Source organism: Falco rusticolus, chromosome 18 (assembly GCF_015220075.1).
Source record: "Falco rusticolus isolate bFalRus1 chromosome 18, bFalRus1.pri, whole genome shotgun sequence".
NCBI lineage: Eukaryota > Metazoa > Chordata > Aves > Falconiformes > Falconidae > Falco > Falco rusticolus.
The window spans coordinates 4235785-4263543 of NC_051204.1; the positions used below are offsets into that span (position 1 = coordinate 4235785).

Consider the following 27759-nt stretch of genomic DNA (forward strand, 5'->3'; position numbering starts at 1 on the left):
TTCTGAGTCTCTCCCAGCGCAGACAGGTCTGCTGAGAATATAGGAAAGCCTGTGTACACCCATCCCCACCTCAAGCCCATGGTCTTGTGGGGAGATGACTCAAGTGTTGCAGGTATCCAAACGATCGCTGATCTGGGTGTACAGTGTTTTCTTGAGAAGGTCTGGAGGGTTTTGGAACAGTGGAGTTTTGTTTGTTCTCAGAATTTCTCCTGGACAACCATACTTAATCTGACAAGAGTATTTTATAGAACGGGATATAGCATTGGAACAAAATTGCTTGCCCCATGTCTTGAACACTTGCATCTGGTAACATTTGCCAAAACATTTTGGTGGTCTTCAAGTTTAAAACACCAAAGCATTTGTGCAGGTGTTTTCTTGTAGTCAAACGCTTGTATTACCTTTGCAAAAACGTTTCATCCTATGGTTTTATAATGGCTGTCAAAGAGAATGAGACCTTACTGTCGTTCTACTGTCCGCTTGACCTTCTCTGTTTTATGACGTGCGATTGTTTGAACAACCACAAACCAGAAAATAATGTATTGGTACAGATTTGGGAGCTTTAAATCGGCTCGATGCTTCTCGCGTTCGCAGAGAAGGGTGCACATGCCGTGGATAAAAGCGTGGATGTCTTAGCCCAGTATAGCATTGCAAAGTATTGCCGTCTAATTCCTTTATCCCAATAAATAGGACAGCAACACCAGGGCGTTGGCCTCAACACTTGGGTGTGCCCTGGCAGAGGAATGACATACCAACGAGGAGTGACCGCATCGCCTTAATCCTCAGCGCCTCTCCCCTAGACACCGCACTGACACAACCGAACCGATCAGCTGGCTGTGCAACTTGCTTCGCCGTGTTGCGGAGAAAAATACTCCTCCTACCCCTGCGTGAACAGCACTTCATATTTAGCCCAGCTCTGTGCAAAAGGAGAAATAATTCATGCGCCGAAATCAGGCTGGCGCATCGCTTTGATTTATTAATTATTATGCCGCCTGCTTTTTGTTGCTAAAGACATTGGGTTTGTTGAACAGAGGTGCTGGGCACGCAGGGAGGCTCCTGTGTCGAGCGGGAGCCAAACCAGCCCAACGTGGCTGCTCGTTTTGCCGTATCCTGAACGTTTGGCTGTTAAAGCCACCCGATACCTGTAAGAGCCTGTCTCCATAAGTAATCGTTCAGTTTGCTGTCGGTAAATACTGCAAGGTGCGAGGTGGCTATTTCCCCGTGGTGTGTTTTGCTTTCATTTGTTAACTGCTAGGTCTGCACTTCTTTTCACAGTTCAGCTTTCAACTGAATTACAAAGAAGTTTTGCTGTCTCCAGTCCTTTCCCCCCCGCTTTGTTTTTCATGTTCTCTTTGTTTTCAATGTAGATAACCAATAAGGTATCTTTTATTTCTGTTACAGAATTTTCTCTTTCCTGGATGTGGTCACTCTGTGTCGTTGTGCTCAAGTTTCCAGGGTAAGAACCTTCTTTCTTGCTGGTGGATTTTAACAGCTGATGGGATTTGCGTGACAATTCTCTTGCTCCAGCATTCCCTAGCATGTCAAACTGGGAGGATTTGTACCAGGGAGCTTTGTGCAACTCAACTATTGTTATTTAACGTCCCATATTCATGCTGCAATACCAGAAATTTCTGATGGCACCAGTGAAGGGGGACTCAAAGCTTGAATACCATTTTGCCAGTGTCCCAGGCTCTGGGCAGGTTACTAAGGGGAGGTGGCTGATTTTTTGCCCAGGAGCTCTCCGGTCAGCCAGGGTTTGTACAGGAGACCTGTGCTGATGAAAATACCAAACTTGGATGAGTCTAAAATGGCATCTTGTGGTTTTTGGTGGAGATACAGAAATTTTGATTCACAGAGATGCTGCACAGTTAACGAAAGTTTACTTTTCTACTTGGAGGTAGTTTGAAATAAGCATGGAAGAAAAAAAAAATGAGTTGCCTGTTTTGTTTAGGGTTGGTTTTTTTGGTTTTTTTTTCTGAAGAAGCTCATAGTTTGGTGGGCTTCGGCTAATGAAATCCAGCTTGGATTAGTCGCTTGGGAAAATTTCTCCAGCTGCAGGTCCAGTTATCTAGAGCTCCCATACTTGTTCAGATACATTATCCTGCTGGTATGTAATATAACACACAGAGGGAGCGTTACTACAGCAAGACTGGGAGGTCGGTTACGCTGGAAGGTGTTTGTAGTGGTGTGTTCACCGTGGTGGCAGAGCCAGTGCTGAGTGCCACCTGTACAAAACCAATCAACCTTGGGTTCAGGCTTGAAGTGGGATTTGTTTCATTATTTCAGAGTATGTAAGAATAAAAAAGACTATGCTTAAACATTTTTAATTGCACTAAAAAATAACCTGTGTGATGTCTAGGCATTACAGTTATCATCCCATGTTCTTTGAATAACATAGGTCTTCTAGTGAAAGGTCTTCCAGCTGAAATTCCCCGCTCCAGCAGGAAAATATTGACCAGATTGGGCTGTCAGATACTTCCCAGTGCCAAGGTGTACTCCCATTTTTGTTGCTTGCTCCTGTTTACACAGCCCACAGGGCATCGAGAATGTATTAGTCATTATGTGACACAGCAGGTATTGTAAAGGGCTGGAGTCTCTGCACAGAGCTACAGAAAGGCTGTAGGTGATGTTCCCCACATTACGCATTAAAATATGCTGTCTTATAACTTGCATCCACTGATGCATTTCTTTTCCACTGGAGCTATTGCTTTTCTCATGGCGATAATTAGACCTTAAAACAAATACCAGCAATGAGATTTAAAATGCAGAAAATCAATTAATGCTTACAGTTCTGCTGCCGGCTGTTCTGAGCGTATACGTGGCATGCACAAGAACTAGTATGTTGTGATGGAGATGTAGCTCAGTGCATGTAATAGATGTGGTATAAAAATATGCCTATATACATGCGCTCTTTCATAACGATGGACTCACGGTTATTATGAGATCTAGTTGTTTACTTTGATTACGTAATTAAAACTTCAAGTATAGTAGTGTGTTGACAACCTTTTTGATTCATTAAGGGCAGAATTACTAACTTTCAGTTCCTGGTTCTCATTTGTAGCATGAACCACATGAGATTTGTTTGTTTAAAAACAAAAAACAAAACAAACAAAAAAACCCACAAAACCACCAACAAAATCAAACAAAACACACACTTTAAGTCAGAGGTAGTAAACACTGTCAATCCGGCAGCGGTGCGTGGTTCTCAGGTAAGAGCTGGATGCTTTATCTGGACAGCTTACAAAGATTTGAATTCCTCCGTCTGTGGGACGCGGCACCCCGTGCACCGAGCCGTGGAACGGCCTTGAGCACCTCTTTCTGCTGGAGGCAAGAGAGAAGGTGTGCGAGATGACAGCCTCACCCAGCGCTTACGGGATCTCGCCGCGTAGTCCTGCGTCCCAGCGCCACCGAGTCCTCCGCGCCCTCAGAATAGCATCACCCCCCTTGTCAGTGTAGATGCCTGGTGTAGGGTCTCCTCTGGGACTCGCCCACGTCCTGGTATCCTTCATCTTCGTCTTGGTCCTGCTAGCATCCTTCGCCCACGTCCTGGTATCCTTCATCTTGGTCCTGCTAGCATCCTCTAAAGGTTTAGCCGGGGATGCTGCAGAGGGATTAGATTCCAGCCAGGATTGTGAAGATGCCCACGCTCCGGCACTGCCTCCTGTCCTGGGCTCAGCACCTACACCTCCCGTGGGAGCAGAAGTGGCGGGGGCGCCGCGGGCTTGCCTGCTTGGGGGACTTGTGAAGAGTGAGCCGTGTAGGTGAGGGGACTCTGGTCCCAGCAAGCAATTCTGGTAACTGCACAGTTTTCCTTGTTGGCTGTAATTACTTGTTGCTTTTCCATCTGAGACAGAATGTTGTTTCTAAAAGGAACAAACTGTAACTAGGTCCCCACTGGCGTTTTTTTTCATATTAACAACACATTTACATTTTTTCCCCCGATAAAGGCATGGAATGTTCTGGCCCTGGATGGCAGTAACTGGCAGCGAATTGACCTGTTTGATTTCCAGAGGGATATTGAGGTATAATTAAGTGACATACAAACCCATTTTTCTTGTTAAAATGTAATTACAGCCTAGAATGGATTAATACTCCCAGCGTAACCCTTTTTACCTTCCCTGGAGATAGAAATCATTAATTTCAGTTCTTCTTAGCTTCAGGGAGTCTTTAAAGTCTTGGCAATCCATTCAGCTTTTGAAAATGGACAGAATTATATATCTGTATCAAGACTTAAAGGTAGTAGTGGAAGGAAAGTATTTTTGTGTGTGTTCTGAAAACAGAAGTAAGTCGAATAGTTTGTTCTTGTGGAAAACGACTTCTTCAGCACAGCAGAATTTAGGCTACTTTTCTTTTTGCTCAAAAAAATGTTAACATAGCACTGACTTAAGACCATTAAGGCTGAATGTCTTTGGAAACATGGCCTGCAATATGTCTGTCCTTTCCTGTCTATCTTTAATATTGAAAATTGAAGTGTAAGCGAAGGCAATTCGGGGGATGAGGTCAGAATTATTCCTAAAAGACGCAGCTTTGGAAATGCTTCGTTGTAGCTGTTCTAAATCTGTTAGGTGGGAACTAGTCAGCACCGATAGGAATGGATGCTGTTGTCGTGCTGTTCTTAACATTAAAATTGCATTAATCGGGAAAAACAATGAGAAAAAAAAACCCCACCAAAGCAAACCCTTAAATTTCCTATCGGAATGTTATAATCCTCTACGTTGGAGTAGGGAGAGAGCGAGATTAACTCCTTCTAGATAGGCATAAACTGGATGATGGCTGACGAGTCACACCTCGTGTGGGAGCTGGTGGCAAACACACATTATTTGTGGAGGAAAGAGTTAAAATAATCTCTTTCTGCCAGCTGTGTACCTAAGCAGCTGAGACGGGGATGGAGGCACAAGCCTGTGATACTGACCTCTGCACGCTTGCAGGGCTCCAAGTGGCCTGAGACTTCTTGAAGGAGGTAAACTATGTGATTTTTGTTGTTGATAACAAATACTTTTCTCTCTTTTAACGTGCCTTGGAGGTTCTGGAGCCGTAGAATTTTTTACTTTGGTAGAGGCAGAGCAGGGTTACAAGCGGTGCTTGGGCTCTGGAGGTGGCAGGAGCGGTGGACGGAGCTGCTCAGCCTTGCTGCCGTGTTGGTCTGCGTAGGAGGGAGAGGCAGGAACGCTGTGAATACAAACTAGGCTTTTCTCATTCTTGAGTGGTTTTTGCATGGTTTTATTGTCTCTTTGTTCTCTACCACCACTCTATACATCAAACACATGTCCTTACGTAAACACCGTCTTCCCCTTTTCAAACCAAAGGCTTGAATGTGTTGTACCTAACCTAAAAGTACCTGCTAGGCTTTCTGATCTCCTAAACCTCTGCTTTAAAGGAATGTAAATGCATCACTTGCTGTAAATCCTCTGTATAGATGTGGTTGAATCCTCCCAGTCGAAGCGTATGAATTCAGAGGCTTGCTAGAGGAATTGCGAAAACAGACAGGGTGTTTCAGAGTTTTCCAGCCCTTCTATACACAGATGTGCAGGTCGAGCTTCAGCCCCCCGGAGGTGTTCGGTCACCCCACAGCTCTGGAGCTGCTCCCCCAGCCCCTGAAAGCAAGTGGCCAGATGTCACCAGAAGCTCGTGAAGAGTTCTAGTTAAGCTGGTGTCCTGTTTTCCGTTGTGCTATTACATTGTCCTGAGCCCGATGCTTGATTTATTTTTTTTTAATTTTTTTTTATGGACTAGAAAAAGATTCTAAAAGAATAGCCTTGTGATTACAGAGGTCTTAAATGCCGACTGGTACTTGGAGAACCAAGTGATGTTCCTGTTCTGTGATAAACGAGCACGTAGACTAGAGGGGAAGGTTCTTGAATTTCTGGACACTGATGCAAATATTCTGTCAAGGGTTTTTGCACTTCGTTCACAGTGAGAAGTAGCTGGGTAAATGCTAGCTTGTAGTGGGGTCTTTGGAGGCTTCCCTTGATGACAAATTTGGAATTAAAAAAAGCGTTTTTCTAGGTCTCTTGAACACAAATGTTTTAATCCGTTTTCCCGTAAGAATAAAAACTCGTGGGCTGGTTCTGCCTCATCTCTGTTTTGAGTAGAAATTTTAAGTATAGCCATTTCTAGTACATTGACTGTACTTATTTGTAAATCTTCCTGCCCGTGTTGTAGCGATGGCATTGCTGCTTTCCTCTTTCTTGGGTAGTCTGTGTCCATGTCTGGGAACTCTGAACTGGAGGAAACTCCTCAGTCATTAGCCTGAGCGGCTTTAGGTAATCGTTCCTTGTCTCTCCATCTTCAGAAGCTGAATAATTCTCCCTCTCCCTGCCTTAGAATTATTATCATGGCATATTTTTTTTTTGTTCTGTTTTGTTTTCTTAGCACTGTTTTACCTAGAATAACAAACTGTTGTTAATCTGCAAAAATTTTGCATACAACTTTTCGAAGGATCCGGGTGACTTTTGGGTTTTAATGTCATTCTTTCTGTCTCCAACAGGGCCGAGTAGTTGAGAATATTTCTAAAAGATGTGGGGGTTTCTTGCGGAAGTTAAGCCTGCGTGGCTGTCTAGGAGTGGGAGACAATGCATTAAGGTAGTGGTATGGCTTCTTTCTGCTCTTAAATGTGACATAAAGAACGATTTTATTTCTGCTACCACAAAGAACTGGAATAATCGATGGCCACTTCCGAACTGAGATCTTGAGCCTGTGTGTCTAACTTAAAATGTAGAGTGGTAATATTATATATTATTTGATAATATATTTATATTGTATTTATCTTTTAACTTGTAATTTTTTAACTTCATATAGTAGCTGCTGTTCTCAATTCTCATTAAAATAATGCCAACTGCTGCTACAGGCTAAGTCGTAATTGACACTGAATTACAAGCTTTTGCCTTTAGGCTGGGAAATCCCAAGGCAAGCTACGAGGCAACATATAGTATTTATTTTATTTATTTACCTATTTTGTTTGAGACACGATTTTGTAAGGTCATATCTGACGCGTTATGGGTAAACCAAATGTTGTAAAACATCTGGAAGACCGTTGCCTGAAAGTGCTGTGTTTTCCCTTTCCTTTAATAAAGGACATTTGCACAGAACTGCAGAAATATTGAAGTATTGAACCTCAATGGCTGTACCAAGATCACAGATGCGTGAGTAAACTTCTTTTCTCCGTTTGCCCTGCCATCCCCTTTTCTGTGTGTACCACGTTATATTTCCCATCTCTCTTTCTAAGGGAAGGCCAGGCTCGTGCGTGCAATAGATAATGCGATTCGTGTTATATGAAACGTGTATGGCTTCGAATAAATCTGTGAGTGTGTCTTGTATGCTCTCTTTCAGCACGTGTACCAGCCTCAGTAAGTTCTGCTCTAAGCTCAGGCACCTGGATTTGGCTTCCTGCACTTCCATAACCAACCTGTCTCTGAAAGCACTGAGGTAGGAGTCAACCCCGTGGACTTTTGCCGGTTGATTGCAGATAGCGTGACCCACCGTTGCCCTGTGTGTGCCTTGGAGGAGACTGACGTAGGCTGAGGTCTAACCGTCGTTAGAATTCAGGCATCCCCCCCGCCCAGAGCTCAGCATTCACACGTGGTGCCTCCTGGTTTGCCCACACGGAGGAGGAAGACTTATGAAAAGCTGCCCTCAAACTTTTTTTATATCCATCCTGATGGTTATTAGCAGTGGAAGAAGAATTATACCCTATGAAAGTCTTGGAGGAGGGATTTTGGGGGAGGCAAAAGTCTTAGTCTGCCTTTTTAAAATGCTCGTTTACTAACAGTCAACTTCTTCCTTGTAAGTGTACCTTTGCGTACTTAGCAATTGTTTACAGAGCTAGAAGGTGAACACCAGCATGTGACTATTTGTCTTTTTAAACTGCTTAGGAGACATATAACTGCTTAAATCTGCTAAATGGAATTGCCAAGTAATCTAGAAAAGGAAGGGACAGACAGACATTGGTGGGAAGATATTGGGACAGAGAAAAGGAGGCAAAAAAAACACTAAAGGTAACAATAGAGGCCAAGCTATTAAAAAACAATTAAATAATTCAAGTGATATACCAGTGGAGTAAAAGAAAATAGAGGAAAGCTGTATCATGGGGGAAAAAATACTGGAGGGTGAATCTAGACACCAGAGGAAACCACAGAAAGAACAAATGAATGATTAAATTGTTTTTGTCACTACAGTAAATACTTTGAGCCTGGTTTTTCCTTCCCTTGAGGGTCTTCATCCTTGCCTAGTTTCATGTGGTCTAATCTGAGCTGCAGCTATCTTAAATCCATGATAGCATGTGTATTTCTTCCTAATTACAAATTACACTTGAGTGTTACTCCTACTGGCAGCTATTTGCAAATGCAAAGTTACACCTGGGAAGTTAGCAGCAGCGTGGCAGGAATCAGCCCTAATTTTGGTTTTCGTTGAGGGTTGTTTGGTTATATTCAGATCCAGAAAGCCCGTAGCATCTGTCCTTGGGCAGGAGCTGGGAGGTGTCCAAAGTGGGATAAACTGGTGGTCTTTGACCCTACTAATACCCTGGTTTAGAGCTCCTGGTACCGTCTCTGGAGAGCTCTTTGCATTTGGAGGTGATGTTTGACAGCGGTGTTCCCCGTGGGTGCGTGGGGTGCGGGTGTCCATCTGTGCGCACGTGGGTTCCAGAAATGGGAGATTGCCTAGATTCTGACTTGAGGCAGGATTTCTTTCCAAAACAAAACCACACACTTTTACCTTTCACCTCCAAAGCGAGGGGTGCCCACTGCTGGAACAGCTGAATATCTCCTGGTGTGACCAAGTGACTAAGGATGGCATCCAGGCTCTGGTGAGGGGCTGCGGTGGACTCAAAGCCCTGTTTCTGAAAGGCTGCACGCAGGTACGGCTCCGTGGAGAGCGCTCGGCTCCGCTGGTAACAGCTGGCTTATTTCTGCTGTAACTGAAAGTATGGGGATGAAGTCTTGTGGCTTTTTCTATTTCCAAAAATGTTACGTTACTGAAATCACTCACAATCTGTCTGTTGGAGATGAACTGCTTTTATGGAAATTCTTTAATAGCTTCAAGCTCAGCGTGAATAGTGGGACATTGAACAATTTGCGTATCTCGCTGTAGAATCATTCATCTTTTTTCCCGTCGGGAACACATTGAGCAAACTTTTACAGAGGAGATAACTTTGTTATTCATGGCTAGACCCATCCGTTTCTGAAGGCTCTGAAAATTTTAGAAAGCGTGACAGTACTTTCATCTGCGCTGCTGATAGAATTTCCTCTACGTGTCCTTTGGATCTTCTAGTTAGTCAAAGAGGATCACCACGGATTTGACTGCTTTGAAAAGACATCTCTGCAGCCAGTCAGGAGCATAGTACTGTTCCCTCAAGTATAACGTATAGCGCTTGAGCTATAAAAGTATATTTTAAAGAGGTTGCAGAGACTGTGATGCTTGTACTTTGGAATATGTAAGTGGTGCGCTAACTTTTACAGCTGAAAGGGGTTTTTTTTTGCCCCCCTGGTTATACTTCTTGTTGTTCAGGCTAACTTCCTTGAACCTCTCTTTACTGTGTTACCTGGTCAATCATTGGAAAGTTTAATGTGTTAAAGATTTAGCTGTATTACAAGTTTACTAAGGGGTTACATCAATTATGAACTGGGGCATGGGAAACATCAACCTCAAACGTTGCTCTTTGAATGAGCCAGATCTCCTCGCAAAGCTATTTCACAAAGAATTTTTTTAATTTTTTTTTTATTTCTCAAAGAATTGTTTTTTAATTCTTTTTTTTTTTTTTTTTTTTTTACTTAAGCAGTCCGGGGTCTTTTTAACGCAGACAGATAGGCTAGAAAGGAGCAAAGGTATCTCAGAATCTTGTCCTCAAAAAAGGACACTAAAACTGACCCTGCAGGAGTTGAAACCTGTGACCCAGTGACTCCCAAGATTTTAAGAGCCTTGAGGTGGACCTGGAAAAAGATCTGTGATCTGTTAGGTCCTTGTACCTGAACATTGACAGGGCTTATTTGTTTTGGAATTGTTTTCTTTTTTTTTTTTTTTTTTTTTTTCCCTTGGGAGTAGGGATTCCTTTAGTATGAGTCAGGAAGTGACATTTTTGTTTGCTGTGTATGGAAAAAGCATATTTCTCCTGTGCGTGGACACTGAAAGTCCTGAAAGGTTTTTTTGGTAAGCAAGGCATTAATACGCTGCTTATGTGCATGAGAAAACTCAGCTGCAAGGGCTATAGTCAGTAGTTTTTCTAAATTTATACTACCATTGGATTTTTAATACGTGAGATGGGTATACATGGCTGTAAAAATGACTTGATTAAAGATACAACAATCTCAGCCTATTTTGAGAATTCAGGTCATAGAAACAGCTTGAGTTTCTAGTAATTTATGGAGTCATGAGTAATATTGATGGCAATACATCCTTGTTATCAATTACTTGCCATCTGTTCTTATAGATTTAAGAATAGCAGGCTTTTTTATCATCAGAAAGCAACCTGGCTATGTTTGTGTTCCTCACATTGAAATAAGACTTTATTTTTATATTGCAATACTGGAACTCCAAATAGCGTTACTTACGGGCCCTCGCTGGTGAAGCGTTTCCTTAATCCCTGTAAATAGTTTTTGATTTCACTACTTGCTTTGCTAATGATGCATGTTTGATCAGACCAGCTTTTCTTTAAATCAGTAACTTAGTGGTGTAGGTCTTTGAACTCTGTTCCTAAGATGGGAAAAAAAAAAAAAGGGGGGGGGGGGGGCGGAAAGACATGCATTTATTGCTGTGTATTTCGAGATTGCAGTGCGTTGCCCTCCTCCCCCATAGGTATCCAAACCAAACCACAGATGCATTATTGTTCTCAAAGCTTTATATTGAAGATGGCTTCAAGTTTTAACAGGCTGCTTCAGTCTCTCAATTTTTCTTTCCAGCTTGAGGATGAAGCTCTGAAATACATTGGTGCACATTGTCCCGAACTGGTGACTTTAAACCTTCAAACATGCTTAGTAAGTAAAGCTTCCTATAATTTCCCAGCTCAGCCATTACTGTGCATTTAGAGGCCATCTCTAAGCAGAACCATGCAGAATGTGCTCCATCCCAGAAACGTCAGCCTCTGTGCAGACGGGGCGATTGTAAATTTACGAGACTTGTAAAAATAGTTGATGAAAGCCAGCTTTTCGGTAGCATTCAGTGATGCTGGATAAGCCCCCGAAACAGTCAGTGTCGTCGCATTCATTTTGTCAGAATTGTTCGTGTCTTTGCCCTGCCCACGGGGCTTCTAAATTCATTTGCAGGACTAGCTGGAAAAAATGCTTTCCATTGGGCTGGAGTGTTTGTGTGGTGATCCAGCCAGGCGGTTCCTCTGCTCTCTATAAAACTGAACCAAGAAATGCAGTTTCCCTGCACAGAAGGGCTCTAAACGGGTTCTTCTGCGGTGCCAAAAATGTATATTTATGCCAGAAAAGAAATTGGAATGGGCTCTTTGTACATACCATCTGACGCAGTGAGTAACTGGGCAAGTCTCTTCCTTTTCCATGGAAGTGGGCAAGGCCTGGGGAGGCTGCAGGGCTCTCCTTGCCCACTCCTGTTTAAGGAGTAGCTTTACCAGTTACTAGACTGGCGAGAGACTGGTACCCATCCATCTGAGACTCGGCACTTGCGAAGGGGGGAGCTGAACTGTCAGCATGTTCCAGGCCTGTGCCTGGGCTCTGAGGGGCAAACGGGTGGAAGGGAGAAGAAAACTGATAAGGTTCTTGATCTCCTTAACCGAAAACACCAAGTTCTGCTCCGTTTCTGTTCCACCTCCCTCCAGAACTTGGGCTTCCCAGCCTGCGGGCTTGGTGTTTGCTATCTTAAAAGAAGCGGTGCCAATCCCTAGGTTGGTGTTTTTCTGTGGGAATTGAGTCTGGCTGCCTCTGAAAATCCAGAACCGAAGGATGACGTGAGGTTTCACCTCCAGCATGCGCAGCCTCTGCCACCTTTTGTCCCTTATCCCACTGCCCGCATCGTTCGATCCCGGGCGGCTCCTTGGCGCAGCCACCCTGAGTACCAGCCCCTTGTGCTCTTGCTTACGTGGGGGAACCTGGAGCAGGATTGTGCCCTGTCCCCCGCCCAGAGCAGCGCACATGGGGCTGGACAGACCCCGTGTGTCCGGGGATGCAGTGGATCGACAGAGCTGCTGGACCGTCTGTTTTTTACGTGAATTTAACCAGATTTTGGCTGTAAGCCTGGCTCTCCGCTTCAGGTTTTGGTCCCAAACCGCTGGCGTGTATCTTTCAAAAGCTGTTTGTGAAAACAACTTTTCTTTTGGGGGGGGGGGTGTAACTGACTCTTTGGTGCTTTCATGTCTTGAGTTTCAGCCAAGGAGGTCTTTACAAGCAAGAGTGGCACAGAAGGCAGGAGACCTAGTCTGGGCTTGCTGCTACCGTGCCTCCCCCCATCGCTCACGTAGCCCAGCTCGGAAACGTTTCCGTGCATGTGGAATCCCTTTCTGAATGTTGACAAGTCACTTCAACGTGGCTTATCCTCTTTCAGTTCCAGTGAAATATTTGAAGGCATTTGGGGGGGTGGGGGTGGTGAAAAGAAGCGTAACTTGGCCTGAGAAGGAAACTATGCAGTGCCTTGCACCTCCACCTACGTCGTTATGGCTTGTGATGTTGTTATTGTTTTTCTTGTAGCAAATAACAGATGATGGTCTCATTACAATATGCAGAGGATGCCACAAGTTACAATCCTTGTGTGCTTCAGGCTGCTCTAACATTACAGATGCCATCCTGAACGCCCTGGGACAGAGCTGCCCGAGGCTTAGGTAAGTGTTCCCTGAAGTTACTCCAGCGACCCGCTGCGTGTTGAGCAAAGGATCTCGGTGACATACTCCTGTAGGATCTCAGCCATTGTAGACACCGAAGGCCTTTCCAAAAGGGCACTTCCTATCATTCAGTTTTTTCCAGCTATGGGATGATCAGAGTTGTTCCCAAACTTCTGGTTTCTAAACTCGTGCGAGTAAAACAGTGGTAAAAGAGCTCCATGCCGTGGTGGTGTGCGCTGCCAAGAGAGACAGGCTTACTAGCAGGCTCCTTTTACACCATTGTGTATCTACTTTTGTTCTTTTATGAAAAACAGTTGAGCTTAGGTTACTTTTGTATTGAGAACTGAAAACGCGTTTGAACTACATTGTTTCCTCCTGGCATGTGATATTAACAGGTTTTTCAGGATGGTTTTGTAGCGGATGGAATTTGTGCACAATGCTTGACAGAGTGGGCTTCCAGCGACATCTCTGCAGGTGCTTGGGTTTGGGTTTGTTGGTTTTTTGGTTTTTTTTTTACTTTTTAAGAGTTTTTTATTAGGACAAGCTTCTTCAGGAAGACCTCGCTATAATTCAGAAAATGGCCAGGTGCAGAAAGAAGAGACAACTTTTGTTATCTGACAGCCAACAGCTGAGTGGCCTGTATTAAATGGCACAAAACACGTATCTTCCAGGGGAAAACAAAACACAACTGTTTTCTGTGATACCTAATGTCAAGATTTACGGGTACAAAGCGCAGCGTACAAGCGTGTGGAAACCAGTTTGGAAAGAGGAAGGTAGAATACAGTTTTGCTTCCAACTGGTTTCTGTGTTTATGTTGAGCTTCAGCTGCAGCTTAAGGGCGTTCAGCTCCATACGGTAAAACGTGCAGTGCCCTTTAGGAGAGCTGGCGTCCTTTTCTGTCAAGGTAGAGGAGTATGTTGATGTTGTGAAGGAAACTTCTGGAGAGCTGTGGTGACTGTCGGCGAGAAAGTTTTAAAGCAGTTCACCTCCTTAGAAGGCTTCACGCTCTTCTGTTGCAGCATTAAATCTTTATTCTCTAATGCTCATCTGCCACGTTGTCGTGTATTACACCCTTTTTTCACGACGAGATCTGTATTTGGGGTGAAAGCCAGAGGAGATCACTCGGGGAGGTTGTCGAGTGGCCAGCGATGAAGGTTTTTAAAGAGCACCTCAGTCCAGCACGTGTAGCAGGGTACGGACTGGATGACCTGTGGAGTTCCCTTTTAGCCTGACTTCTTTTTTTCTTTCCCTGTGACCAACGCTCAGGTATAGAGGGTGGATGTTCTGTTGCAAATTATCCTCTCAGAGAGCACAGCCTAAAACCGGGTCAAACTTTTCTGGGTTGCTGGAAGCTTTTAATGAAACACTCTGAAAAGCAAAATGACTCCACCATGGTTATTATAAATTCTTTCTGTGCAGAATATTAGAAGTTGCAAGGTGTTCTCAACTAACAGACGTGGGCTTTACCACTCTAGCTAGGGTAAGTGCTCGTTTCCATTTTCTCATCGAGTACCTTTGCTTTCTTTTCGTGGTCGATACGAACAAGCGGTAGCTTTCTCTTGAACGTCGGTTCTTGTCCTGGTTTTGAGCTCGACATTTGAGGGGAAGCTATGTTACTAAAATTTAGGTTGTATATAATCTTTGGCATTGTCCTGACCCACACATCTAGGAGGATGTGTGTCCAAACTATGTGAAATATTAAATACTTGGGAGTTATACACTTCACTGTTTGTTTTTCTAGATTAATCTGTATTGTGTACAGGCGACCCTAAATTTAACTACCTTACCTTTCTACGAATAAAAAACCAAACATCTATGCCTTTAAAGAAGTGAAACTGCTGGATTCCCTTTGCTATACTTGGTGCTGCTTGGAAAGAAGGAGCAGTCTTTCCTTCCAGCCGTGATGTTTCATGGAGAAAACCCCTTCATTTTTAAAAAGAACTTTCTTTATTGTAGTTGTAGTATTGTATATATAATAATAATACTGTAGTATTGTAGTTTATTTGTGTTGGTGCCTGAGCTTTGCACTTAGTTTGTGTGTTTGGTCTTGTTTGCTCCTAGAACTGCCATGAACTTGAAAAAATGGACCTGGAAGAGTGCGTCCAGGTAGGAGGTGCCACCTTGGGCTCTTTTTCTTTTAGCATAAGTCACAACAGCGCAGAAAGATGGTGAAAAAGTGGTAGAAGGTCTGCAAATAAGAACGGGATTTAGAATCCTGAGGGAGAAGATCAGATGTATTTGGATAAGAAAATGCTGCTTCTGTAGTTGGGTCCTTTTGTATTTCATAGTAATGACTCCTGCTGTAAGGAATAAAATCGTTAAGAGTAATAGATGTGTCCTGAAGGTCGTGTAAGAGGTGTGTGAATCGTGACCCTTGGCACAAGGTAAAGATCTTATTCTGGGGCTTTACGCCTAAGGCAAGGGAAGGTTTTGCTACTTATCTTGCCAGAAATAATGGAAGTTACCTCTGTTTTGAAAAAACGTAGCCAGATGGTTTGAACAGCAGTGATTTTATAGAGGACTTGGCAACAAGTTGAAAGAAAAGTGGGATGCCCGGGCTATCATTAGCCTTCCTAAAGGCAGTGGGGTGGGATGTAACGAGGCTCTTGTTGTTGCCTCTCTTACAACCCTGAGCTGCAGCTGTCTTTGTTAGTTGTGAGGAGGTAGGGTGCGTGCCATAACCTCCTAACCGTTGTGAAGTCGCATATAAAGGGAAAAGAGTTGAATTTACTCAAGATCCCGTGGAAGAGGTCTCTCACCCTAAGGATAGATTGGAAATCGATTCGGATAAAGACAGTGGCGAAAACAGGATTTTGCTTCCCGCCCTGAGAACTGAGTGACCCCGGTATTCTGTTCTTCCTGATGTTTACAGGGCAGAAATTCAGGAGATAAAAAGAGGAAATTACACTAGTCCAGACAGGAAGCGATTTAAAGTTAACCCAATAAAGGAAGAATCAAAATTAGGCAGTGTCCTTGGACTGACTTGTGCTGAACAAAGACATGCCAGCAAGTTCCTTTCGGAATTCTTTTGGATTAGAAAAGCGTTGTGTTGAGTTCTCTCTCTTCCTGAAGAAGAAAGAGGAAGAATTGGGCAATCCACCAAGCTGTTGGAAGGGGAACTGAGCACCTCTTGTGCTTTCAGACACAGATGCTTAGGAGACATTGTTGAAGAGGTCTCTTTGCTCTCGCTGGCTTCCCTTAATTGTGAGCTGGTAGTGAGAGCTACTCAGGGAAGTTCAAAAAACCAGCCATGCCTCTGCCTCACCTGTCCTTTAAGGGCGTGAGGAGTTTTCTATAAGGGAGCACATCTGAAATTTGGGCACACGGGAGAATTGTTCCTGAGGGGCTCAGGAAAGTGACTTTGTGGGGCATTGTCGTGGATCAGGCAAAAGTTTTGCAGTTTTTCTTCCGTGGTGGTGGAGGGAAATAAGTCCTTGTGCAAAACACCCAGCGTGAAAAGGCTTTTTTCTTCTTTTCCAGATAACAGACAGTACGCTAATCCAGCTTTCCATACACTGTCCACGGCTTCAGGTTCTGGTGAGTATTACAGGGAGACTTCCAGCATTTTCTTTCTGTAAACAAAGGGATTTCAAGCACTGCCTGTGGGGATTTGTCTCTTTGACTTCATAGACGTGTTGCAAAGGCTTGGAAGAATTCGGCTAGAAACTTGACCCCGAAGAACCTATTGTCCCTCCCCTACTGCTAGCGTGAATCATAGGCCAGGCACACGCAGCTGCCTGAAAATGAATTATGGGATGCTGGATTCTCCCGGTACCAGCCTCTGGCTGTCCTCAGCGAGCCCAAGAGAACCCCTCAGCGTAGCGGGGTGGGGGGAGGCTGCAGCCCCGCTCACCTGCAGCGTGGAGCTGGGCAACAGAGAGCTGGAAAGCTTGCTGGCTCCGGAAAGCAATGTTCCCCTGGGTGTAAATTTCTGGGAATTTAGTCTCGATCTCCTCTGCATCCCTGTGTCCATTGTCGTTACGAGAAAACCTGGGAGGTGGGCTGCAGGCAGCGGTGGCATCCCTTCTGCACGCTGTGCCCCTCGACGAAGCCACAGGCTGGTGCTACCTCCTAACTCAGGAATACTTCCTCCTCAAGAACTTTTAACATGCAGCGCCCCCCCCCCCAAAAAAATGCACCAAGTGGGTGACATTGTCTTTCTGCTGGTTCTTAGACCCAGTGGCAGGGTCCTTCCCGTGATGCGCAAGGCCACGGGTTTTGCAAAAGTGTTTTTTTCGGTGGCAGAGGTAATTGTTTCCATCCGTCCTGTCTCCTGGCCCCGTGCTCCCACCTTTCACAGCCCTCTTGCCCATCGTGCTTTGGTTGTGAGTTTTCCCCTTGCAGGCACTTCAGTCCTTGAGGTCCACGGAGCCCAGCCCCCGCAATCCGGAGCGTGGCAGTGGCTCCAGCGCCAAGAAGGAGCCCAGACCTGGCCAAAAAACCAGCGTGGCAAACCAGTCCAAACCTGTGAAACGCGGGGCCGTCTTCTCCCTTGCCCCACAGCATCTCCCGGCAGGGTTTTGGCTTCTGTTTGCTGACGACCAGGGCTGCTAACTTGCTGTGTTTGGGTGCAGAGCTTGTCCCACTGTGAGCTGATCACGGACGATGGGATTCGTCACTTGGGAAACGGCGCCTGCGCACACGATCGCTTGGAGGTGATCGAGCTGGATAACTGCCCTTTGATCACTGACGCCTCCCTGGAGCACCTGAAAAGCTGCCACAGCTTGGAGAGGATAGAACTGTACGACTGTCAGCAGATCACGCGGGCAGGGATCAAGAGACTCAGGGTAAAAAAGAAAAAAAAAAAAAAAATGAAAACACCGCTAAGGCTGTGACGTGAACGCGTTATCTGGTGGGGAGGGCTGAGGTTTCACGTTCCTCGTGATCTTGGGCTCGTTTTTAAAGTGTTGGGAGACCCATCAGCTGTGAATTTAATGGCTGTGGTGCACTGGGAAGGTTGGATGGGGATGATGAACAGTAGCTGGTAGGGAGGAGAGGTAATCGCTGCGTCCGCTGAGCAGCAGCAGGAGGGAACAGAGGAGACCTGGCGTGCAAGTCGGCGTTTTGCAGGTGCTCGTAGGTGCCAGCGCTCTTCTAAACGGGGGGACCACGAGCCTGTGCCGCAGCAGATGTGCCGTGGTGCTAATTCACGCGGTGGATGATAGCGCGCGTTGTACTGATGCTTCTTACGCTGACCCTTCCCCTCTAATAACTGGGGCTGATCCTCTAACGGTCAGTCTGCCGTCGGGGAGCCTGCGTGGCCCTGAGGGGGACGGAGCATGGGCCAGAGCCAGAGCCGCTCTGTCACGAGCTGTCGGTCATCTAAGGTGCTCCGTGTCCCAGGGATTCCCTCCTGGGTCTGTGTCTCCCTGTGTGGAAGAGGAGCCATGAGAACGTTTGATTTGCAAAGAGGGGACACGTCTGTACGGTTAGATGTTCCGTTCCCCGCCGCCACCGCAGGATTTGGGGGGCGGGGAGAGCATCATTTTTTAATTGGTCCCTCTAACTCTGTTTTCTGATAACAGCAAGAGTAGGCTGGGGGGCGGTCACACTGGGGAAAAGGAGTTCACCTATAGTTTTTATATGTGCCTTAGGCTGCAGTCTGAAGAGGAGTAAGCTGAGCACTTTTCAGCTTTGCTTTGACTTGCGCTGCCACTGCCCGCGTCACTTTACACCTTGTTTTTGTCTTTCCAGACCCATTTACCCAACATTAGAGTCCATGCCTACTTCGCGCCTGTGACTCCACCTCCCTCGGTCGGAGGCAGCAGACAACGCTTCTGCAGATGCTGCATCATCCTATGACACTGGAAGCGGTCGCCTTTGCAAACTGAGTATTTAATTACACTTGTAGAATTACGGTGGACACCAGTATCTTCAAGGAAAGCGATACCAGTGTCATTTGGGAGGGCCAGTGAGCAGAGCTGTGGCTCCAGGCCCCCCCGTAGCCACCCATACACGTACATATACACACCCCACCTGTTCCAGCAAACTGATGAACTCCGCAGTACGGGAGCTGGAGCTGTGTTGGCTTTTTCTGTAGGTGGATTGGGATAATTCTGAACCATTCCTGCTGGGCATGCTCAGATGAAATCGTTGCGCTAAGGAGGGGAGGTTTTTGCGAACCCAGAATGACTGTTGCTGCTGTTGAGGTTGGAATAGTAACTGAAATCCTTTGAAACGGGGAGAGGGGGAGAGGGAAGGAACATGCTTTAACCCTGCATCCGTTGTCCAGAAGAGAAAAAAAACCAAACAAACAAAAAAACCACCCCTCCAAAAAAAAAAAAAAAAAAAAAAAAAAACCACCAACAAAACCGAAACCTGAAAATCCCAACAAGTTTTGTGTCCATTTTTCAGCGAGGGAATGAAACAGCAGTTGTGAGACATGATTTACTTGCGCTTCTCTACTTCCCGTTCCCTGCTGACCACCCTGAGCATGCTCACATCGAAGGTTCATCCGTTTCTTCTGTGTCCTGTAGCATCCAGCTCAGAGGCTTCCTAGGTTGTTGTGATGTAGCTTGAAATCTGTAATGTCAGGCTCCGTTTTTTTTTACCCTCCTTTTTACCCTCCCTCCATCCTGCTTTTTTTTTTTTTTTACAGATTTCTAATTCAGTCTTTTTTTTTTTTTTTTTTTTTTAATATTTACCAAATGAAATTTAGGACTTGATAATTTCAATTTTTAAAAAAAAAGTACTTTTTACCATTAGAAGCCTGAGCCTGTGATGACCCGTTGGGAAGATATTGAAATGGCAAGCGAGCTGCACTGCGGGCTGAGCTCTTGTAGGCTTCAGGGCCGGTTTTTGTCAGCGATTGGGTGTCCAAATTTGTTTTGCATTTCAGGTTTTAATCCCAGTGACAAGAATATAACTCTCTTGATATAGGGAGAAAGTTAAGAGTCTCTGTTCCAGTGACCGTAAGTTCCCTACTCCTGTCTTTTCCCTCCCAACCCTTCATCCTGCCCCCAAGGAAAAGCAAAGTAGAATCTTTTTGCTTGTTGCCCCGATCAAGAAATAACGGCTCACTGGGAGGAACAGCTGCGAATACACCCTCGATTATTGCCCCGGTTTTGTACGCCGAGGGGCGAGCGCTGGGGGATTTTGCTGAGTCTTCCGCAGGTAAGTGGTTTGCCCCAGCGAAGGGACCGTCTGGCTGCGAGGGGGGGGTTACGGCGTGCCCGTCCCTCCCCGCGGTCGGGGTACATGTTCGTAGCGGCTGCTTTGGAGGCGAGATTAGCCCGGGGGAAGCACGTACCAGCGCTCCCAGCGTTCCTGGATGCTGGCAGTTTGGGATGCCCCGTACGAAACACGAGAAGAGATGGGCAGGTGCCAAGGGTCTGACGGGGCCGGACTCGCCCAAACCCTTTGCAGGTTTGGGGGTGTCGAGCTGACGTGTGAGGAGTTGCGCTCTCCCAGCCGCAGGGGACGCGTGGTTATGGATGGTTCCCGGCTGACCGAGGCAGTGAGGAGCGAGTCCGGAGCCATCCCAGCTGCCGAGGAAGCGATGCTTCGCCGTGACGCCGGAGAATCCGGGGGGTGGGGGGCTTGGGGTTTCACCAGGGGGGTTGCTTCGAGGCCAGGTCTGTTGCTTCCCACCCATTATCGCCGCCTGAGCTGCCAAGGCAGGCAGAAGGGTCGCTTAACACCACCAAAGCTGTATCCCCCTTATTCCTCCAACTTCAGATTTCCCCATCCCACCTGTACCGGCTTATCCCGCAGCGGCACGGTCTGCTGGGAGGAAATCCAGTGTCCCGCGGTTAAAAGGACACTGTCGGTTCCTTTCCCGTAGATCGCTTTTAATCCCTTCTATTTATTCAAATCCTCTTTAGCGCCGTGGATTCTCTTGCTCGCTCTCCCCAGCGAGCGCGTTTCCTATCCTTGGGGGTGCGGGGACTCCTTGCTCTGGTTTTCGGGGTGGTGGAAGATCTTGGCCCTTCCCGCGGTGTAACAGACTGATCCGGCGGGTGCGCCCGGGGGCAGCGCCCGGCCATCGCAGGATTTGCACAATTTGGGGAAAAACACTTGGGTTTTAGTTTATACTGTGGCAGGGGAGAGCTGAAACGGATTCGTAAGCCAGGGTGTAGTGGGCTGATTGATTTCTTTGTGACAGAGCCGAGTTTTCAAGGGAAAACTCAATACAGAACCCAAAGCATTATTATTATTATTAATTTCCAAACAGGGTGACAGCATTAAGGTAGCTCGAACTACTTGACAGTGTCCTTTTAAGTCAATTATCCGTCTTCAAATGGACTCTTCCTTTTGTTTGTATTTATAAATACCAATAAACACCATTTTCCAAGCTGTGTCTTACTGGAGGAATACCTTTTGTAGAGCGGGAAAAAAAAAAAAAACAAACCAAACCCAACCGTCCCCCATCCTGCCCACGGCGGCATCCCGGCCCCCGGCTGGGTTTTGGGAATTGTTATTCCTGCTCCACCGTGTTCCCATGTTCCTGCTGGGTGGCCCTGGCTTTGGGCTAGTGGCCACAGGGGCCATCGGGCACCAAGGTTCAGGGTCGGGCGTGTAGTGGGATGGCTTTGTATCCTGATTTTTGAGGGGTAAGTGATGCCAAATGGTGGCTCTGCCCGAAGGTGCGGTGAGGAGCAAGCCCTGACCGAAGAGAAATCCATTCGCCAGCTCCCTACTTGTGCCGAACGTGTCTTTTTTTCAGCCTCTGCGCTCAGGTCCTCAGCCCGAGACCCTGCGCCCTTCTCTGGCCATTACCCCATTCCTTGTCCTGCCTTCGCTGCGCCCCACAACCCTGAGGTGCCTCTAATTGCGTCCCAGCCGGAGAGCGAAGGCTGGACCACGCGTGGCCACCTCAGAGCAGCGTTTTGTCCTCACCTGGATCTGCCTTTTGGTACCTGATCCCAGCCATGGAGCCGTCCCGGGATCGAGCTGCCTTGTGATGGAGCCGTCCCGGGATCGAGCTGCCTTGTGATGGAGCCGTCCCGGGATCGAGCCACCTTGGGATCCAGCTGTCCCGAGATGGAGCCGTCCCGGGATCCAGCCGTCTTGGGATGGAGCTGCCTTGGGATCCAGCCGTCCCGGGATCAAGCCGCCCCGGGATGGAGCCACCCCGGCCGCAACGTCCTCGGGGGGCACTGGGGGCAGAGACGAAGGGACCCCTGTAGGGAAAGAGCCTGAGACCCTCTGGGCCCCTGTCAAGATGCTCCAGGGAGGTGCGAGGAGATGGGATGCACCCAAAAATGAGGTTTTTCTGCTCTTTGGAGACCCACAGCAGCACTGTTTCTCCAAGTTCTGTGACTGCTCCTGCAGAGGACGAGGATGTGACAAGTGGAACGTGCCGACACAGGTTAATTGGAAGAAAAACCTTTAACAAATTCCTATTTTCCAAATAATATCATTGTAATTTCCTTTTTTTTTTTTTTTTTTATTATTATTATTTTACTCAATGTGTTGTTCATGGCTGGCCCATGGTGTTATGGTGTTGGGCTTGGGTTGGTGGTTTTTTTTCAGTGGGGTGGGGGCGGATGGGAGATCAGTACGACAAGGTTCTTTGCTGCCGTGTGCCCTGAAAATGAGGTTTAAAACATTTAAAATGTGGCCTCTTGCGGTCGCGTGGTCAGGGGGAGTTGTTTGGGGGGGGGGGGGGGGTTACACAGTTTTGTAGTGTTTTCTGGCACCCCAGCAAGCTGCCCGGGGGTTCTGTTCGCTCTCGGTGCTGAAGCCTGGCAGGGGCAGCCAGGACCCCCGGGGAGTCCCATAGGGCCAAAAAAAAGGATGGGGGGGATAAGAAGCCACTTTCCTCTCGTTCACAGCTTTGGTCCATGCCTGGCCAGCCTGGGACGTGCCCCCCGCCCCTCGGCCCCCCCTTGGCTTGCACCCCCGGCACCCTGCCTGGGTGGCTGGCCAAGCCCCCCTGGGTGACTGCTGTCACCAGGGGTCCCGTACAGGGGACACACCTTGGCACAGAGTCCCGGGGGGTCCCGTACAGGGGGGACACGTTGGCACAGCGTCCCATGGGGGTCCCGTACAGGGGGGACACCTTGGCACAGCATCCCATTGGGGTCCTGTACAGGGGGCACAGCATCCCAGGGGGGTCCCATACAGGGGGGGACACCTTGGCACAGCATCCCATGGGGGTCCCGTACAGGGGGGACACCTTGGCACAGCATCCCATTGGGGTCCTGTACAGGGGGCACAGCATCCCAGGGGGGTCCCATACAGGGGGGGACACCTTGGCACAGCATCCCATGGGGGTCCTGTACAGGGGGCACAGCATCCCAGGGGGGTCCCGTACAGGGGGGACACCTTGGCACAGCATCCCATGGGGGTCCCATACAGGGGGGACACCTTGGCACAGCATCACCGGTGCCACCTCGGCTGGTCCCTTGGCACTGCCCTGCGGCGCTGGCTGTCACGGTGGGACGTGCTGGCCATGCTGGCAGCTGGTGCATAGGGCTGCCTGGCTTCACCTAAATGGAGGTTATTATTGATTTTTTTATATTTTTTTTTAAGAGACAAGGAAGTACAGCCCCAGGAGGGCACCCAGGCTGCGGGAGGGAGGCGGGGGGGGAATGCAGCACCCCCCAGCACCCTGCCCTTTCCCCAGGGCTCTTCAGCCATGGACCTTCCTCCATCCCTGACGGTGCTTCTGGGCTCACCGTGGTTTTCCTTGGCTGGCCCCAACGTCAGCTCAGCGGCTGCTAAGCCGGGATTATTCCCCCTCCTCTATGCAACCCCCCCTGTTCCATGCTCTCATCCTCCAGCTCCGCTCCCATCCCGCTGCTTGGCCCAGCGGGGCCGGCAGAGGTGGGGGGGCCCGTCCCCGCAGACCCCCGTGATGGGGGGCAGGGATGCCCCATCCCGCTCTTTTTAATGCATTTTTAAACTGGGGTGGGCTCAGGGCGTCTGGTCAGTCTGGGGTGCTGGACACACGAGCTGGAACCTTGTCATACACTCCCTTGATTATATATGTAGATATTATAAAGAGATCTGTAAAATATTATTTTAATGATATTGTAATCTGTGCTTTCCTTGACACTGTGTGGATATAATAATGCCATTAACTAAAAGTAAATATATATATATATATATATATATATATATATATGTAGCTGGGTTGTCACTTGTCTGTGTGATGCACCGGGTGCGACTATGGGGCGGTGGGGAAGGGGCTGGGGGGTCCGAGCCCCGACTCCCTCCGCCCGTGTGTGTTTTGGGGAGGGTCGTGGGTGTTCGCTGCCCCCACCAGCGATGGGTCTGTGGGCCTGGGTCTGCCCTTGCCCCCCACACTCGCTGCTGTCTGCTCTCAGTGTTTGCCGACCCCCTGATGGCAGCCCTGGTCTGGGGGGTGTCCCAGCACCATCCCTGCTTCTCACCTGCTGCTGGGGGACGGGGGCTGTCCCCAACCCGTCCCAGGGGCTCCCCAAAGCCATGGGGCTGTGCCCCACAGCGGGTGCGGGACCCCGGGGACCCCTTGCCCGAAGGCCAGCAGGTGCCGCAGCGATGAGGCCACGCTCAAGGCTGCTCCCTCTGTCCTTTAATACAAAAGAGGGATGAGGTGAAGGCGACTCGGAGGGTTTGGGGACACAGTGGGTTTGGGGATGCAGAGGGTTTGGGGATGCGGCTGCCATCAGTGCATGGAGACAGGGATGGAGGCCAGCCAGCAGCCAGGACAGGACCCGCGCCTCTCGCCCCACTGCACGAGGGGCTGGGTGAGCCTGGCGGGGATGGGGGGATGGCGAGCCTGGCAGGGATGGGGGGATGGCGAGCCTGGCGGGGATGGGGGGATGGCGAGCTGCACTGGCAGGGCTGGCTCTCCGGGACGGTGCCAGCCATGGGCTCCTCTCTCCATCCCGGCACAGCTCGCTCCAGCACGGTGGGCGATGTCCCTTCCCAGGGGTGACACAGCTCCGGGGGCCAGGTCCTACCGCAGCACCAGGTGATACCCCTCCGGGCCGTGTGCTGCCAGGGACACGGCTCAGCCAGGGCCATCGGCCCCTGCCCAGCTCTGCTTGCCCACGGCCACCACGTTACCTTTGCTGATGGCCACCATGAAGCACGTCTCATCCAGGAGGTTCCTGATCATCTGTGGGGCAGGGGGGGTGAGGGGAGGGGGGCCAGGCTGGGGGTGCGTGTCCCATCCTGGAGCCCAGACCCCCATCCCGCTGCAGTGAGGGGCGCCCATGGGAGCAGGCTGGGGATCCCAAGGAGCCGGGCTGGATGGACCGAGGGGTCCTTACCGCATCGCTGATGAGGATGTGGATGCCGGAGGGTCCCTGCCGGGCCAGCCGCAGGATCTGGCCCACGGGCAGCCCCAGCAGCTCGGCCAGCTTCCCGGTCAGCTCAGCCACCGTCAGCTCCTCCAGGTGCACCTCCTGGTACAGCCCTGGGGACGGGATGGGGAGGGGGCGGTGAGCAGGGACCCTCCATCCCCGCACTGCCCCGTGCAACCCCCGTACCTGAGCATCCCTCCTCCGCGCCCTCGGCCCCACCAGTGGGCTCCCGCAAGACGTAGAGGGTCAGCCGGGACCGCGGGCACCTGCGGAGGCAAGAGGGGGGTCTGGGGGGGGTGGGATCCATCCAGGCACAGTGGGGGCTCCTGGGGCTCCCCGGGAAGAGGCGGCGAGGGGTCCCGCGAGCTGCCCGAGCCCACCTGCCCGCCAGCGCGTTGCAGAGGCGGATGCCGTCGGGGGCTCCGCAGATCTGGATGAGGTCCCTGCGGGAGAGCTTCAGCAGGTCGGCGCCTGCGGGTGGGGGGGCTCAGGTGGGGGGCAGCCACAGGGGCTGGCTTTGTCCCCCCCTCCCCAGCCTGGGGCCACCCGTGGCTTCACCTGTGAAGCTGGCGAAGACGCGGGCGTAGGCGGAGAAGCGGCGTTTGTGCAGCCACTGCTGCGTCTCCAGGGGGGATGCGCAGGGGCTCAGCACCTGCGGGCAGCAGGATGGGAGCCTCAGCCAGGGCACGGACCCAGCGGGCAGGTTCCCAGCCCAGCCAACCCCCCCCCTGGGGGTCCGGGGGGGGGGGGGGGCACAGGGGGGGCACCAGGCTGCACCAGCAGCACCCTCACCTCACCAGGACTCTCCGCTGGGCTCTCGGCAGCGCAGGTGGGCGACACACACCCCCTGCGGGGAGGGGGGCCGGGGCTGAGCAGGGCACCCTGGCGGTGGGTGGGGGTCCGGGGGGGTCCCACTTACCTCTCAGGGCTCAGCAGTTTGAAGGGGTGAGGAGACGGCAGCCCTGGAGTGCCCGGGGGGCTGTGGGGTGCACCCAGCGCGTCCGGCCATGGGGCGCACTGAGGATGGAGGGGGGGCTCAGGGGGCGCGGGGGCTCGGGGGGCTCCCCAGCCCGCAGTGGGGGGTGCCAGGGCCAGGTCCCACCTCGGTCAGCACCGTGCTCTCGTAGGCCGGCTGGAATTTCTCCCGCTCCAGCCCCGGCTGCTTCTCCACCTTCTCCCGATCCGTCTTCTGCTTCCGATCGGCCCCCTTGGGCTGCGCGGGGGGGCGTGAGCTTGGCCCCCGGGACCACCGGCGCGGCAGCCGAGGGGTACCCAGGTCCCCCAGCACCCCGCCCCCCAGGCACCCGGACCCCTGGGATGCTCAGACCCCCAGTACACCCACCTTCCCATGCACCCACCCCGCCATGCACCCCCCCCCCCCCATGCACCCCCCCCCCCCTCCCCGTACATATGGACCCTTGTGCACCCACCCCCCCCGCACCCAGACCCCCCCCTGCACCCAGACCCTTGTACACCCACCCCCCTGTGTCACCCAAGCCCCCAGTGCACCCACCTTACCCACCCTGGCAGGTACCCCACCCCCCCATGCACCCTGCCCCTGGTGCAAACCCCCCCCCCGCCCCGCACCCAGCCTCTCGTGCACCCAGACCCCCCTGCACCCCCCCATCCTGCATCCCCCCACCCTGCACCCACCTCTCCTGCACCCCCCGCCCCGCACCCAGCCTCTCGTGCACCCAGACCCCCCCATCCTGCATCCCCCCACCAGACGCCTCCCCATGCTCAGAGCAGGATTTCCCAGGAAGGGGGGGCACCGGTCACCCTGGGGTCACTGGTGCCCCCCCCCCTCGGTACCTTGAACACCTTGACGAGGCAGCTGGCAGAGTGGAGGTGCTCGGGGGGGGTCCCCCTTGCCCCCCACCCCAAAGGTGTCGATCTGGATGCGGAGGGGGACACCCTTCTCCCCCCCGTTCTTCCGCAGCGTGAACTCGGTGCTGATGCAGTGAACCTGGCCGGGGGCAGCGGGGGCGGGGGGGGGGGGGAGGGGGCAGCTGCCGTGACCACCCCCCAGGGCCCCCCCAAAGCCCCCCCAGCGCCCCCCCAGCCCCGGGTCAGGCCCGGCTCCCACCTGCAGGAAGACCGAGGTTGGCCTGGCGGGGTCCCACAGGAATTCCGCCGTGTTGAGCAGCGTGGGGTGGGTCTGGGGGTCCAGGATGCCCACGGAGAGCGGGATGTCTGGGGGGGGGGGTGAGCACGGACCCCAGCCCCCTCCAGCCCCCAGACCCCCCAGATCCCCCCAGACCCCTCAGACCCCCACCGCTCCCAGCCCCCCCAGCCCCCCCAGTTCCCCCCAGCCCCCTCAGGCCCCCACCCCCCCAGATCCCCCCAGACCCCCCAGACCCCCACCCCTCCCAGCCCCCCCAGTCCCCCCAGCCCCCCCAGACCCCTCAGACCCCCACCCCTCCCAGCCCCCCCCAGATCCCCCAGACCCCTCAGACCCCCACCGCTCCCAGCCCCCCCAGTCCCCCCAGCCCCCCCAGATCCCTCAGACCCCCACCCCTCCCAGCCCCCCAGCCCCCCCAGCCCCCCCAGATCCCCAGACCCCCCAGATCCCCCGACCCCCCCACCCCCCCCCAGCCCCCCCAGATCCCCCCAGCCCCCTCAGACCCCCACCCCTCCCAGCCCCCCCAGCCCCCCCAGATCCCCCCAGACCCCCCAGATCCCCCCAGACCCCTCAGACCCCCACCCCTCCCAGCCCCCCCAGCCCCCTCAGATCCCCCCAGCCCCCTCAGCCCCCCA

At 50.8% G+C, this 27759-nt stretch overlaps 2 protein-coding genes across 6 annotated transcripts in view; one reads left to right on the forward strand and one right to left on the reverse strand.

Moving 5' to 3' along the window:
* FBXL20 (F-box and leucine rich repeat protein 20) overlaps positions 1-21059 on the forward strand; it is a 44163-nt gene extending 23104 nt beyond the window's left edge. For 4 of the 5 annotated variants that reach the window (XM_037410999.1, XM_037411002.1, XM_037411001.1 and 1 more), the window contains exons 3-15: positions 1399-1453; positions 3945-4019; positions 6485-6579; positions 7071-7139; positions 7327-7422; positions 8725-8851; positions 10890-10964; positions 12636-12766; positions 14186-14246; positions 14828-14872; positions 16247-16303; positions 17341-17553; positions 18461-21059. In XM_037410999.1, coding sequence (XP_037266896.1) covers positions 1399-1453; positions 3945-4019; positions 6485-6579; positions 7071-7139; positions 7327-7422; positions 8725-8851; positions 10890-10964; positions 12636-12766; positions 14186-14246; positions 14828-14872; positions 16247-16303; positions 17341-17553; positions 18461-18568 — 1207 coding nt within the window. In that variant the 3' untranslated portion in view covers positions 18569-21059. The remainder of the gene's footprint in view (positions 1-1398; positions 1454-3944; positions 4020-6484; positions 6580-7070; positions 7140-7326; positions 7423-8724; positions 8852-10889; positions 10965-12635; positions 12767-14185; positions 14247-14827; positions 14873-16246; positions 16304-17340; positions 17554-18460) is intronic. The other variant, XM_037411003.1, reaches the window with a different exon arrangement.
* A 3434-nt stretch (positions 21060-24493) lies between these two features.
* The window catches only part of LOC119159031 (transcription factor CP2-like), a 19071-nt gene continuing 15805 nt past the window's right edge, over positions 24494-27759 (reverse strand). Inside the window, 12 exon segments of the mRNA XM_037411555.1 lie at positions 24494-24691; positions 24764-24815; positions 24970-25115; positions 25189-25268; positions 25383-25473; positions 25561-25654; positions 25795-25849; positions 25922-26019; positions 26105-26215; positions 26815-26862; positions 26864-26968; positions 27089-27195. Of these exon segments, the coding sequence (XP_037267452.1) occupies positions 24654-24691; positions 24764-24815; positions 24970-25115; positions 25189-25268; positions 25383-25473; positions 25561-25654; positions 25795-25849; positions 25922-26019; positions 26105-26215; positions 26815-26862; positions 26864-26968; positions 27089-27195 (1025 nt within the window). The 3' untranslated portion in view covers positions 24494-24653.